General features: G+C 40.1%; 1 protein-coding gene across 1 annotated transcript in view; it reads right to left on the reverse strand.

Moving 5' to 3' along the window:
- vipr1a (vasoactive intestinal peptide receptor 1a) overlaps positions 1-13,145 on the reverse strand; it is a 149,457-nt gene extending 136,312 nt beyond the window's left edge. The window contains exon 1 of the mRNA XM_041842400.2: positions 12,708-13,145. Within this exon, the coding sequence (XP_041698334.1) occupies positions 12,708-12,761 (54 nt within the window). The 5' untranslated portion in view covers positions 12,762-13,145. The remainder of the gene's footprint in view (positions 1-12,707) is intronic.
- Between the last annotated feature and the right edge of the window lie 3,160 nt (positions 13,146-16,305).

Below are 16,305 nucleotides of genomic sequence, written 5' to 3' on the forward strand. Positions count from 1 at the left end.
CAATTACCTTTTCACACAGGGGAATTGGGAGTTAATTCAATAAATAAAATAAAATAAAAATGTGTTGTTATTTGTAAACGCAGGTTCCCTTTATCTAATATTAGGTTTTGGTTGAAGATCTGATAACATTCAGTATCAAAAATATGCAAAAATAGAGAAAATCAGAAAGGGGGCAAATACTTTTTCACAGCACTGTCAGCTAGCGAAAGTCCTTGGCTGCTATTATAACCAGTTAGATACACCAAATTCTGGGAACTTTGGGAAAATTGCCACACTGCTCATTTATAATACATGCAGACACCAGAACAGATTCGTCACTGTTAGAAGATCCAAAACAAATTCTAGCCCCTACCTTTTTGCATTAATTCAGTACGCTCCCTCCTCTGTCAATTACCTTTTTTTGTCTTGTCACTATACTCCAAATGTGCTCTGAATGATTAACACAGTGTCAGGTTACTTACTCCACAGGTAAAAAGTAGCAGGGGTGTGGGTTGCACACGAAGCATCCAGGTAAAACAACAGCAACATCATAATGATCATGGCGTGCCTGCGCGACCTGTGCGCAGTCAAAAGAAAACCCCATGCACGCTAACTTAGTAAGCAATGTGATAAAATGAAACAGTTTTCAACAAATCAACAGTTTTAGACATTTTCTTTTACCAAGCAAGAGAAATAAACATTCAATCAGTACTGAGTGAATTAACAAAAATATTTTGTCATCACCAGACTGTCCATTTAAAGAGTGTCAAGTTGATGTACAGTTGAAGTCGGAAGTTTACATACACCTTAGCCAAATACATTTAAACTCAGTTTTTCACTATTCCTGACATTTAATTATAGTCCCCTGTAGCTCAGTTGGTAGAGCATGGTGCTTGCAACGCCAGGGTTGTGGGTTCGTTTCCCACGGGGGGCCAGTATGAAAATGTATGCACTCACTAACTGTAAGTCGCTCTGGATAAGAGCGTCTGCTAAATGACCAAAATTAAAAAATTCCCTGTCTTAGGTCAGTTAGGATCACCACTTTATTTTAAGAATGTGAAATGTCAGAATAATAGTAGAGAGAATGATTTATTTAAGCTTTTATTTCTTTCATCACATTCCTAGTGAGTCAGAAGTTTACATACACTCAATTAGTATTTGGTAGCATTGCCTTTAAATTGTTTAACTTGGGTCAAACGTTTCGGGTAGCCTTCCACAAGCTTCCCACAATAGGTTGGGTGAATTTTGGCCCATTTCTCCTGACAGACTTGGTGTAACTGAGTTAGGTTTGTAGGCCTCCTTGCTCGCACATGCTTTTTCAGTTCTGCCCACACATTTTCTATAGGATTGAGGTCAGGGCTTTGCGATGGCCACTCCAATACTTTGACTTTGTTGTACTTAAGCCATTTTGCCACAACTTTGGAAGTATGCTTGGGGTCATTGTCCATTTGGAAGACCCATTTGCGACCAAGCTTTAACTTCCTGACTGATGTCTTGAGATGTTGCTTCAATATATCCACATAATTTTCCTTCCTCATGATGCCTTCTATTTTGTGAAGTGCACCAGTCCCTCCTGCAGCAAAGCACCCCCACAGCATGATGCTGCCACCCCTGTGGTTCACGGTTGGGATGGTGTTCTTTGGCTTGCAAGCGTCCCCCTTTTCCTCCAAACATAACGATGGTCATTATGGCCAAACAGTTATATTTTTGTTTCATCAGACCAGAGGACATTTCTCCAAAAAGTACGATCTTTGTCCCCATGTGCAGTTGCAAACCGTAGTCTGTACCTGTTTCCTCCAGCATCTTCACAAGGTCCTTTGCTGTTGTTCTGGGATTGATTTGCACTTTTCGCACCAAAGTACGTTCATCTCTAGGAGACAGAACGCGTCTCCTTCCTGAGTGGTATGACGGCTGCGTGGTCCCATGGTGTTTATACTTGCGTACTATTGTTTGTACAGATGAACGTGGTACCTTCAGGCGTTTGGAAATTGCTCCCAAGGATGAACCAGGCTTGTGGAGGTCTACAATTCTATTTCTGAGGTCTTGGCTGATTTCTTTAGATTTTCCCATTATGTCAAGCAAAGAGGCACTGGGTTTGAAGGTAGGCCTTGAAATACATCCACAGGTACACCTCCAATTGACTCAAATGATGTCAATTAGCCTATCAGAAGCTTCTAAAGCCATGACATCATTTTCTGGAATTTTCCAAGCTGTTTAAAGGCACAGTCAACTTAGTGTATGGAAACTTCTGACCTACTGGAATTGTGATACAGTGACTTATAAGTGAAATAATCTGTCTGTAAACAATTGTTGGAAAAAATTACTTGTATCATGCACAAAGTAGATGTCCCAACCGACTTGCCAAAACTATAGTTTGTTGACAAGAAATGTGTGGAGTGGTTGAAAAACAAGTTTTAATGACTCCAACTTAAGTGTATGTAAACTTCCGACTTCAATTGTATCTATAACAGGGTTCACAGTGTAACGGTTTACCTACCAGAGGGGATATTTTGGACCATTCGCTTTTGACACCCCCTCCCTTTCCCGACACACACCGGCACGCACGCACTGTGCTTATTTTCATTTATTAGGGGTTATGAAAAATGTATGCACTCACTAACTGTAAGTGGGCGGCAGGTAGCTTAGTGGTTAAGAGCGTTGTGCCAGTAACCGAAAGGTCGCTGGTTCTAATCCCCGAGCCGACTAGGTGAAAAATCTGTCGATGTGCCCTTGAGCAAGGCTCTTAACCCTAATTGCTCCTGTAAGTCGCTCTGGATAAGAGCGTCTGCTAAATGACAAAAATGTAAATGTAATGTAAGTCGCTCTGGATAAGAGCGTATGCTAAATTACTAAAATGTTTTTAAAAATGTCTCTTAAAAGAGCCTTTGGGTTCGTCTGGCATTGTTGAGTGGCAAGGGACAGGGAGGGTGACATGTATTAGTACTATGGGGGGCCAGTATGAAAAAAAAATTATGCACTCACTAACTGTAAGTCACTCTGGATAAGAGGGTATGCTAAATTACTAAAATGTTTTTAAAAATGTTTCTTAAAAGAGCCTTTGGGTTCGTCGGGCATTGTTGAGTGGCAAGGGACAGGGAGGGTGACATGTACTAGTACTATGGGGGGCCAGTATGAAAAAAAAATTTATGCACTCACTAACTGTAAGTCACTCTGGATAAGAGGGTCTGCTAAATGACTAAAATGTTAAAATGTAATACTAGCGCACCTTGCTACTACAGAGGAGAGATCTGTGGAGAGACCACCTCTCAAACGCTCAAGGAAGACGTGGTTGCCCACATCCGTCAGATGCACGTCATTCCTACAGTACCAAATGCACGCCATGAGTTGAACAGGTTGTAAACGTTTCCCCTTTTCAGGCGCCACTTTCTGTCATTTGAGAAGCAAAGAAATGTGTCAAGCCGGTCCATGTGGAGTTGACAAACGACTTTACGACGATTCATAAAAAACACAGTACATCGCACACTATCAGTAGCACTTAACGTATGTTCTGTTCCAAATCTGTGAGTACTCCCGTCTGTTTTCATATTTATACTGCCGTTTATAAATGTGGGAATGTGTGCTCTTTTACTGCAGTTGGACAGCTGTGTACAGCATTACTAAGAACATTTGTAGGTAAAGGATTTAGAGCACCTATCTAATGTCAGATTTGTAAATATGTCTTCTTAAAAGTGTTTTTTGTCTAATGACTTTCTGTTTCTTAGCAGTTTGTGATTTGTCACAGTGTTTGTTTCAGGAGTTACCAAAATTGCTATTGACGAGCCACAGGGTTATGCAGGCTGTTTTTTGTTCAAGCCCAGCGCTACCACACCTGATTCTACTACTCAGCTGTTCATCGAGACCTCAGCTGTTCATCGAGACCTCAGCTGTTCATCGAGACCTTGACTAGTAGAATCAGGTGTGCTAGAACTGGTCTTGAACAAAAAAGCCTGCATAACCCTTAGGGCCGGGAATTGCCAGGGACCTCACGATACGATATGTATTGCGATTCTCACGGTTCTATATGTATTGCGATTCGATGTTCCAAACATACTGCTCACCAAAACAAGTTTGATTAGTCATGGAATTAAAGTGCTGAAAACAAATTGGCTCCCTATTTATTTAAAAAGAAGATGGAGAACAAGCTATGGAGGAAAAATACTGTAGTTTTGGCGCAGGTACGGCCAACTAGCGCAAAAATAATACGTTACGATATATCGTCAAAGATAATACCCCGATGTGTAACTGTATCGATTTTTCTCCCGTCACTAATAACCATGTAGCTTTTCAAGAGCAATTGTGGCCATCCCTGAAATTGTACGTACAAAGTGTACTATATCTGATAAATGTACTTGTACTTTTGATTGTAAATTGTATATTTTTGTAACAACTCAATATTGTTTACAGGTAATGTAGTACTTTCTTCTGTTGACTTTAAAGTCCATTTTTCGTGTAAATAGTTAATGGATACATGTTGATTCTTTTGTGTATTTTCCAGGAGCTTTATCCATTGTCTTGTTAAAGGAGATCAGGGAAGTTTTTTTTCTCCAGTTTACTCCATATTGGCTTAAATGGATTTCTGGTTTTTCGCTTCCCTCTGGAAAATCATCTGTTAATATTAAATAAATACTAATTACTACATTATTTCTGTTGCCATTTGTCATTATTGTGTACATTTACTTTACTTGTATTGCTGATATGCTGTATTATAATGTTATGCTGTATTATAATGTTATGTTGTATTATAATGGTATGCTGTATTATAATGTTATGTTGTATTATAATGGTATGCTGTATTATAATGTTATGTTGTATTATAATGTTATGTTGTATTATAATGTTATGCTGTATTATAATGTTATATTATAATGGTATGTTGTATTATAATGTTATGTTGTATTATAATGTTATGCTGTATTATAATGTTATGCTGTATTATAATGTTATGCTGTATTATAATGTTATGTTGTATTATAATGTTATGTTGTATTATAATGTTATGTTGTATTATAATGTTATGTTGTATTATAATGGTATGCTGTATTATAATGTTATGTTGTATTATAATGTTATGTTGTATTATAATGTTGTATAAAAGGTTGTCTAATCACCTTCCGGTGTAAAAACCATGGTGCAGAGGGACATATATACTGTATAATGTATATGAGTGGCTGTGTCGAACACACCACCTCCTGTTGATATGTTAGGTACCTACTGACCAAAACAGATGTTAGGAAATATATTTATTTTTAAATTACATGTATTGTTAAAATACATTTTAAAGGAAATACAGGCAGGCAACACATTACTACAATACAAAAACAGCTCAATCAAGCCTGATGGTATTGTAAGTCTAAAAACAAAGCTTGCTTTCAGATAATAAAAAAACAAAAAGCTTGAATGGGTAGTGGAATGGGGTAATGTCTTAGTGTGGGGTGGGAAGAACGCAATACATTACCTTCTATGCAGTACAAATCATATTAATGTGGGAGCACCTCCTCAAAGAGTATGAATTGTGCTGTTTGAGAAGGTGTGAATCCTAAGCAACCTACCTACACATAGTTTGAAGTACAATAGACCAACATAGCTACTGTAGTAGGTCAAAGCTGTGTGCTGGAAAACCTTGGTAGAGCATGGGGGAAGTAGGCATTGTGGTGCTAATGTGAATTTCCTTTTTCTGCTTCAGACCAATCACTACTTCTCACTTAAAATGTTTTTTTTTTTTTTTATACATTTACTGTAGACCAGAACAAAAGTAGTGCATTATATAGGGAATATGGTGCCATTTGGGACACAACACTGAGGTACCACAGTCACGCTGTGCAGCTTGGAAAACTGTCAGGGACTCTCAGAAGAGAGAAAGGGGGGGGTGAAAGGAAAAGTCCTAGAACACTGGAGTAAAGGCTCCTAGACTCCAGATTACACATTACCCCTAGAGGCAGGGGTCCTTCTATTCACTCTCCCGGGTCGGACCACTTTCCTGGCTGAAAAGGATAATCAGCCTGGTCTCAAAGATTTAGACTGCGTTCAATAGTGTGTGAACGCCTATAGACTGCGTTCAATAGTGTGTGAACGCCTATAGACTGCGTTCAATAGTGTGTGAACGCCTATAGACTGCGTTCAATAGTGTGTGAACGCCTATAGACTGCGTTCAATAGTGTGTGAACGCCTATAGACTGCGTTCAATAGTGTGTGAACGCCTATAGACTGCGTTCAATAGTGTGTGAACGCCTATAGACTGCGTTCAATAGTGTGTGAACGCCTATAGACTGCGTTCAATAGTGTGTGAACGCCTATAGACTGCGTTCAATAGTGTGTGAACGCCTATAGACTGCGTTCAATAGTGTGTGAACGCCTATAGACTGCGTTCAATAGTGTGTTAACGCCTATAGACTGCGTTCAATAGTGTGTTAACGCCTATAGACTGCGTTCAATAGTGTGTGAACGCCTATAGACTGCGTTCAATAGTGTGTGAACTCCTATAGACTGCGTTCAATAGTGTGTGAACGCCTTTAGACTGCGTTCAATAGTGTGTGAACGCCTATAGACTGCGTTCAATAGTGTGTGAACGCCTATAGACTGCGTTCAATAGTGTGTGAACGCCTTTAGACTGCGTTCAATAGTGTGTGAACGCCTTTAGACTGCGTTCAATAGTGTGTGAACGCCTATAGACTGCGTTCAATAGTGTGTGAACACCTATAGACTGCGTTCAATAGTGTGTGAACGCCTTTAGACTGCGTTCAATAGTGTGTGAACGCCTATAGACTCCGTTCAATAGTGTGTGAACGCCTTTAGACTCCGTTCAATAGTGTGTGAACGCCTATAGACTGCGTTCAATAGTGTGTGAACACCTATAGACTGCGTTCAATAGTGTGTGAACGCCTATAGACTGCGTTCAATAGTGTGTGAACGCCTTTAGACTGCGTTCAATAGTGTGTGAACGCCTATAGACTGCGTTCAATAGTGTGTGAACGCCTTTAGACTCCGTTCAATAGTGTGTGAACGCCTATAGACTGCGTTCAATAGTGTGTGAACGCCTTTAGACTCCGTTCAATAGTGTGTGAACGCCTATAGACTGCGTTCAATAGTGTGTGAACACCTATAGACTGCGTTCAATAGTGTGTGAACGCCTATAGACTGCGTTCAATAGTGTGTGAACACCTATAGACTGCGTTCAATTGTGTGTGAACGCCTTTAGACTGCGTTCAATAGTGTGTGAACGCCTATAGACTGCGTTCAATAGTGTGTGAACGCCTATAGACTGCGTTCAATAGTGTGTGAACGCCTTTAGACTGCGTTCAATAGTGTGTGAATGCCTATAGACTGCGTTCAATAGTGTGTGAACGCCTTTAGACTGCGTTCAATAGTGTGTGAACGCCTTTAGACTGCGTTCAATAGTGTGTGAACGCCTATAGACTGCGTTCAATAGTGTGTGAACACCTATAGACTGCGTTCAATAGTGTGTGAACGCCTTTAGACTGCGTTCAATAGTGTGTGAACGCCTATAGACTCCGTTCAATAGTGTGTGAACGCCTTTAGACTCCGTTCAATAGTGTGTGAACGCCTATAGACTGCGTTCAATAGTGTGTGAACGCCTATAGACTGCGTTCAATAGTGTGTGAACGCCTTTAGACTGCGTTCAATAGTGTGTGAATGCCTTTAGACTGGAGCAATCTCAGGGACTCTTGGCAGACATTTTTTTAAAGTGACCAACACAAATAATTACATTTTCAACAGAACCTCCCTCTCCCTCGCTACAGTTTCTAAGACAGAGATGAAGGACAGTCAATTCGGACTATACACACACACACACACAAGGGATAATTCCCAAATGGTACCCTATTCCCTATGGGCCCTCGTCAAAAGTAGTGCACTATATAAGGAGTAAGGGTGACATTTAGGACACAGGGAAGATGATTTGAAGGGAATAGTGGTCACACAATGTGTGCCAAATCTGAAGAAGAATATAATAATCATGAATGATAATAGATTGGAATACATACTAGCTGACTAACATCCCCATCCAGGTTACATCCAGGTTACATCCAGGTTACATCCAGGTAAAACTTTTTCTCCATTCAGCAAGAGGTATAGCATGAATTTATGTCCAGAGATTTTGTCAATCCAACATCTACATTTGATTTGAAAAGCGAATTCTTTCCAGTTTTATATTCTTCAACCTAGGTCCTAGAGGAGAGGCGGTGCTCATTCATACCCAGTTTGGAGGCGTCGATTTTGGTGCAGGGGTTTAATTTCTCCCTGTTTGTTATTTTGAAAATATAAATGTATGAGCTCTGTATTATTTTGATATGATGAATTGTCTTCTTCTATGCTGTTGAATGTAGGCTATGCATATTATTCTATTGATTATAAGTGTAACATTGAGATTGTATTTTAGAAGTTTAAATGTCACCTCTCTTATTAAGTAGCTGTTCGATGTAAACAGTGTTTTGAGAGACCGTTAGATATCCTAGTTTTTCCATCCATCTGTACATATCCAATTCTACTGCCTTCCACTATCACCATGCTGTTACTAAAACAACTTTCTTCACCTGAAAGACTGTCGTCCGGCACCTTCTGCCGTCTCCCTTTGTTGTTGAGACACCTTCCTTTTCAATTCCCACAGATTAGTCGCATTTCCTTAAATGATCAGAATGGTCTAACAAGTTAACACTACATCATGTCTTTCATTTTTCTTTCTTGATGAAAGACCACTGAACAAGAGAGAACAGATTTACCTTTCATCATGAAAGACCACCGAACAAGAGAGAACAGATTTACCTTTCATCATGAAAGACCACCGAACAAGAGAGAACAACAGCATCATCCAACGATGTCCTTGATTTTTCATTCTTAGTGTAGGCCCTAATCAAACACGGAACTGGATCACGCACGACTGAACAATGGTTGAACCTGTCCTTGTGTAGCCTATGAGACTAGGACAGGATAGTGTTGTCACGACAAGAGAATTTGGACTTCGATGCCGATACCAAATTTAGTATCACGAGACTCGATACCAAAATGATACCACAGCAAAAAAAAGTAGGCTTAATAGCCAAAGTCACAGAATGGCACTTGATCCAAACCGATAAACTCAGCTCAGTTCAATCATTGGGTGTCTTTTGAGTTCAATATCTTTATATTAGAATTGTTTTACATCATTATTTTTCAGAGACAGCCATGTGTGCATTGATGAATCAATTATACATCCATACAATCTGACTTTGTTTTTACCAATCTAACTACATAACAACATAATGGTAATCATTTATTTGAATGGTAGATTTCTATTGAAAAACAAGGGTAAATCAAGACGTAGCATAGGTCTATTCACAATACAGGTGAATGCCTACCTACCTCTAAGGAATACCTGGAATAGTATAAAAGTAATCCTTCTTCCCCCACCCCCCATAAAAAATTAAGTTGAATGCACCAATTTGTAAGTCGCTCTGGATAAGAGCGTCTGCTAAATGATGTAAATGTAATGCACATTCAATAGGAGTGTGTGAATGCATTGAGTTATTGAGCTTGTTTTTGGCTGGTTTCATGGGGCTACAGATGACAAACAATCCGTTTCTCTTACATTTGGGACTTATTTTATTGTACTGATCAACAACATTTGCATTAAAGTAGCTTATTTTATAAAAGTGTGCGCTGTCTCTTTAACCAGTAATGACATCATTCAGGAGGCAAGAGGGGGGGCCAATCAGAGCCCAGTATTCACACACACCGTCAGGTCACTGACAGGTCACTGAGGCAATAGTTTATCTTTGGGAGAGACGTGAGAGAGAGACCTGAGTAAACATGGTGTTGATGGCAATCAGCTTTGAAATCAACATATTTTGCATTATGGTTTGCATATTATCACAAGCAATGTGCTAGGGTGGTGATCAGATGATAAGGGGGATGTTGGCTGCGCTGATATGCAGGCTTTATCCGCGAGACACATTTGACAGAAGTACCGAAAGCAAAACAAAATTCTAATACCAAACTGTTTATCATGTTCTACTATCAAAAATATACAGACATTTCAGCATACCGTGCAACACTAGGAAAGGATGAGGGGAAAATTGTTAACTCAGCCTCTTGTAAATGATATGGCCCTAATACAGATGAGTTCCCAGAAACTGCAGAAGGTAGGCTATACATTTACATCATTTACACAACAGTATCTTCCAATGGAAGTTAACAAGGGTTGAGTGTTGTTAGAATCTTATGACACTCAGTCAGCCTCTGTGTATTGATGATGTTGACTCTGTTTTCCGAATACATGCCCCAGGCACATCAAGGCACTCTGGATAAATCATCTATATAGCCTATTCTGATTAAATAACGTTTTTCTGTAGGTGTCTTCATGGTTCTATTTAAAGTCATGTTCTCAGAACATTAAGAAAACCTTGGTAACGTTCAAAGAATGTTCTAAGATTGTTATTTTTAAAAACATATACATTCTGTTCTCAGCGTCAACAAACATCTCTCTATCCTGTATCTTGTTAAGTGTGTTCAGGTGTGTTGGCCGTGCCCACTAATTAACCACACCTGATCTTAATGAGTGCTTGTTTCCTTTGAAATGGGGTCTGTTTGAATAGACTAAAATGAACAGCTTTGTATGAGTTCAAAAAACATGGCATGCTTGCTCCATCCTGGTAGGGCAGTGGACTAATTCCATGGATACGGAACAGAAGATCATAGGTTTGAATCTCACTGATTGCCACAATAAAAAAAGAAGAGTGTTTGCATGATTAATCCCTAAGCAAATTAATTTCCATGGGTCCTGTCTGTGCTTAGAGTTCAAAACAGTTAACCCAAACAAAGCTAGCAGTGTTATTAAAAGTCTTATTGATACATGTTCTCAGAATGTTATTTAATTACCTTCAAATAACCTAGAATTTCCGTTCTCAGAACATTAATAAAACCTCCCAGGAAAACATTCAGCGAACCATAGTAAAATGTTCTCAGAACCTCCCTGCAACCTAAATATATAAGTTCCCAGAACAGGCAACATTTTCACTTGTGTTCTCAGAACGTTTAAAAACGTTCAGTTTTACCGGTCAGGAAACGTATGGCTTCATTCCCATAAATGGGAAACAAAAAAAACTACATTCCCACAACTTCCAAGCAACCAAATGTGCTAGCTGTGTTTTATTTACCACCCCTATGAATCAATCATGCATTTTTTGATTAATGATTTGACAACAAAAATCAGCAAATTTCAATTATTGATATATATATATATATATATTTGTGTGTCTAGTTGACGTCTACACAGACCCACACTGGTTGAATCAGCATTTTTTTTTGTTGTTGTTGATGGTCGAGGCAAGCAACTCGCCACCTCACCCTCCACCCTAACCTCGCTCCCTGCGCGCCACACGCAACATTCGTGTGTAAAATCATCAGTCTTTCAGTAGTGGGCAGTCTAGAACGTACATACGTCTCTCGTGTATTGATGATGTTGACTCTGTGTTCCGAATACATGCCCCAGACACATCAAGGCACTCTGGATAAATCACCTATATAGCCTATTCTGATTAAATAACGTTTTCTGTAGGTGTCTTCATGGTTCTATTTAAAGTCATGTTCTCAGAACATTAAAGAAAACGTTCCATAAAAACCACAAGAAAACCTTGGTAACGTTCAAAGAATGTTCTAAGATTGTTATTTAAAAACATATACATTCTGTTCTCAGCGTCAACAAAACTCTCTCTATCCTGTATCTTGTTAAGTGTGTTAAATCTGGGTGATTTAAATATTGACTGGCTTTCATCAAGCTGCCCACTCAAGAGAAAACTTCAAACTGTAACCAGTGCCTGCAACCTGGTTCAGGTTATCAGTCAACCTACCAGGGTAGTTACAAACAGCACAGGAATGAAATCATCAACATGTATTGATCACATCTTTACTAATGATGCAGAGATTTGTTTGAAAGCAGTATCCAAATCCATTGGATGTAGTGATCACAATATAGTAGCCATATCTAGGAAAACCAGTTCCAAAGACTGGGCCAAATATTGTGTATAAGAGTTCATACAGTAAGTTGTTCCTATGCACAGACATATGCATACACACACACGATAACATACATGGATTGTGGACTGTAAATATGTTGTAGTGGTGGAGTAGGGGAATGAGGGCACACAGTGTGTTGTGAAATCTGTGAATGTATTGTAATGTATGAAAAATGTATGCACTCACTAACTGTAAGTCGCTCTGGATAAGAGCGTCTGCTAAATGACTTAAATGTAAAGTTTAAAAAATTGTATGAACTGCCTTAAATTTTGCTGGACCCCAGGAAGAGTAGATGCTGCCTTGGCAACAGCTAATGGGGATCCATAATAAATACAAATACATCAATGGCGTTAAACCAGAAATATTGTAGCCTGCACACGAAAGTGCACGTTTCTATTTATTTGTAATATGTCCTCCTCACAGCTTCTGCAATATGTTGAAAATACCAAGAAACTAAAAGCCTACACTAAAGGTGACGCATCCTAAAAAAAAAGTATATAACTTTCAATTGAAATTGTCAATCTATTTTTACTTGGCATTGTTATTCACCGGAAGTAAATGTTGCAATTGAGGAACATTCATGAATCACATAATATTGGATCATTTTGCTTATTTTTCATGTTCAGAAAAGCTTCAGTTCGTTCACGAAAACCACCAAAGTTGTCACAAATAGGGCAGGTAGAATACAGAGCGCAAACATGAACTTTAGTAATAGTACTTACAGGTCCCAACGTGCAGACTAGCGTTAAAACCAAGAAGCCTTTTGAAACATCCATAACGCTGGTCAATAAAGAAACGATTCGTCTTCTTTTTTAATATCCAAGAAAGATAATAAAACTATACACGTTGATGAATAAAAAAAAATGCACTATAACTTTGAATAAAGAAACTATGTGATAAGATATTGTAGCCTACTCGGGTCGGTAGTATGAGCGTGCGTAATGCGCTGTGATCAAATCTTTCAACTCTCACGGTGGACACACTTTTGAAATGCTTTCACCACCACTCCACTGAGGAGCAATGGTACCGAAGTCAGACGGGAACTGCACCCAGTCGGTGCGCCTCGGAACTTCACTCGTTTATAAATGATAATCTGGGTTCTTCCACTTGGAGGAAGACAACAATTTTCCCTGTCCTCTAGTCATCATAAAATACATATTTAAAAAGGTGAGAACAACTCAAATTATATAAAGTTACCAACGTCATAAAGTGTTTGTAACTCAATTGTGATTTGACAAGACTACAATTATGCTGAATCAGATATGACACTGTGTTGCCCATGTGCAATTAGGCTGTCATAATCAAATCTTGGAATAAAGAAATCAAATGAACTAAAATATCCCCCAGTGCCTCACAACAAGAGAAAACCAACCTGTTCACTTCTGTTAAAAACATGGTAATCTCGTTTATCAGACATTTCCGCCTACTGTAATTAGCCTGTAGAAGGAGGATAAAACCATGGGAATCCTGTGCACAATGCTTTCTTTGATTGGGCAGGTGCAGTTTTCTGGCCCACTCCAGTCAGCTATGTTAAAACATGTTTAAAAGTCTTGTGACACTGGGTTATGTTGTGTATGCTGTGTTATAAGTTCACTCTCCATCCCCTTGCATAACTTCATATTAATGTAGAATGTAAATGCTACAGACCGAGACACACACACCTGGGCTAGTTGATAAAATCGAAAGCACGGCCATATTATCCAACCTGGTCTCAGAGCATTTCGTGATATTCTGTACGTAAATCCGAGGAGAATCAATGTAGTTTTATTTGACATTTCGTATGGTATGTATTAATTTGTGGATGTCATCACATCGCATGATTTGTTACAAATTACAATTCGCATTATAAGTCACAAATTTGCAAAACGTACAATATGTTACGAATTTTGCAAATGTATGATATGTTACGAATTCTAGCTAGATGGCTAACGTTAGCTAGCTGGCTAACATTAGCTAGGCTAGGGGTTAGGGGTTAGGGTTAAATTTAGGAGTTAGGTTAAAGGGTTAGGTTAGGGTTAAGGGAAGGGTTAAGGGTTAGGGGAAGGGTTAGGGTTTAGGGGAAGGGTTAGCTAAAAGGGTTAAGGTTAGGGGAAGGGTTAAGGTTAGGGTTAGGGTTAGGGGAAGGGTTAAGGTTAGGGTTAGGGTTAGGGTTAGGGTTAGGGGAAGGGTTAAGGTTAGGGTTAGGGTTAGGGGAAGGGGAAGGGGAAGGGTTAAGGTTAAGGTTAGGGTTAGGGTTAGGGTTAGGGTTAAGGGTTAGAGTTAGGGGAAGGATTAGCTAAAAGGGTTAAGGTTAGGGTTAGGGGAAGGTTGAAGTAGTTGAAAAGTTGCTAATGAGCTAAAATGCTAAAGTTGTCATTGGCTAGACGTTTGCGTTATGCGTCCATCCATCAACCCCGACCAAACACCCTACTTTTGTTTTTGGCCTTAAGTAACCGTCTGCCTTATGTAACCGTCTGCCTTAAGTAACCGTCTGCCTTATGTAACCGTCTGCCTTAAGTAACCGTCTGCCTTATGTAACCGTCTGCCTTATGTAACCGTCTGCCTTAAGTAACCGTCTGCCTTAAGTAACCGTCTGCCTTAAGTAACCGTCTGCCTTAAGTAACCGTCTGCCTTATGTAACCGTCTGCCTTAAGTAACTGTCTGCCTTAAGTAACCGTCTGCCTTATGTAACCGTCTGCCTTATGTAACCGTCTGCCTTAAGTAACCGTCTGCCTTATGTAACCGTCTGCCTTAAGTAACCGTCTGCCTTAAGTAACCGTCTGCCTTAAGTAACCGTCTGCCTTAAGTAACCGTCTGCCTTAAGTAACCGCTCTGCCTTATGTAACCGTCTGCCTTAAGTAACCGTCTGCCTTAAGTAACCGTCTGCCTTATGTAACCGTCTGCCTTAAGTAACCGTCTGCCTTAAGTAACCGTCTGCCTTATGTAACCGTCTGCCTTAAGTAACCGTCTGCCTTAAGTAACCGTCTGCCTTAAGTAACCGTCTGCCTTAAGTAACCGTCTGCCTTAAGTAACCGTCTGCCTTAAGTAACCGTCTGCCTTAAGTAACCAAACCAAACATAATCATACTAATTTGAGTGTCCCGGATTTACATTTACTATGTTACGTCTAGTCTATGAGACCAGGCTGTATTATCCTGCAGCACATAGTAACAGGCTGGGCCTCATCCTCCAACTCTTCCTAAACACCTCTCCCTCTAGGACAACACAGTGATCTTATCAGCTGGCAGAACAGGACAGGACCGGAAAGGACAGGGCAGAACAGGACAGGACCGGAAAGGACAGGGCAGAACAGGACAGGACCGGAAAGGACAGGGCAGAACAGGACAGGACCGGAAAGGACAGGGCAGAACAGGACAGGACCGGAAAGGACAGGGCAGAACAGGACAGGACCGGAAAGGACAGGGCAGAACAGGACAGGAGGAGCTCAGACAGACTAGGCAGATGAGTGTGCAGATGAGTGTGCAGATGAGTGTGCAGATGAATGTGCAGATGAGTGTGCAGATAAGTGTGCAGATGAGTGTGCAGATGAGTGTGCGTGCATGCACCAGTTTTTCTGTGTGTGCGTGTATGTGCATGCGTGCGATAGTGTGTGTATCCATCCAGATGCAAAGTGAAGAAAATCTCCATAAATCAGTCTAGAGTCTGTGTGTGAGACGGAGATCTCTAGTGTGCGTGTGGTGTGTGTGTGTGTGTGTGTGTGTGTGTATGTGAGGGAGATGTCTGCTCTGTTCCACCCCTGTCTGTCTATGAGTTCATCTTATCTCTAAAAGAGGAACGTTATTCTCAGCCTCTGCTCTGGGGCCATAAACAATGTATCGTACACACAATATAACTGTCATTTTGTCCTGTGATTATATGACCTCCAACACTGTTTGAACCTCAATAAAATCCCTGACCTTCTCTGGTGAATTACAGTGGTAGAACGAGTTTACCATCTGTCTACTGCTATGTGTAAAACCCTGGGAGACGACAAGAATGGGTAGTGATGTGGGGTATACTGACTGTAGGCTACTCATCTGAATGGCCGTGCTCTACCTTTGAAAGGTCTTTCACGTTAGACTGTTGCATCCGCATTGATCTGCTTTCTGCATGGGGGTCAGGGAGGTCATTGCTTTTTGACAGTGTGAAAGGCCCTGTAGCAGTACTCAAGGCGTGTATCGGTTTCTGTAGAACCTATAGAACCTATAGAACCTGTAGAACCTATAGAACCTGTAGAACCTATAGAACCTATAGAACCTGTAGAACCTGTAGAACCTGTAGAACCGGTAGAACCTATAGAACCTGTAGAACCTATAGAACCTGTAGAACCTATAGAACCTAT

Source organism: Coregonus clupeaformis, chromosome 21, assembly GCF_020615455.1.
Source record: "Coregonus clupeaformis isolate EN_2021a chromosome 21, ASM2061545v1, whole genome shotgun sequence".
In the NCBI taxonomy this organism is placed as follows: Eukaryota; Metazoa; Chordata; class Actinopteri; order Salmoniformes; family Salmonidae; genus Coregonus; species Coregonus clupeaformis.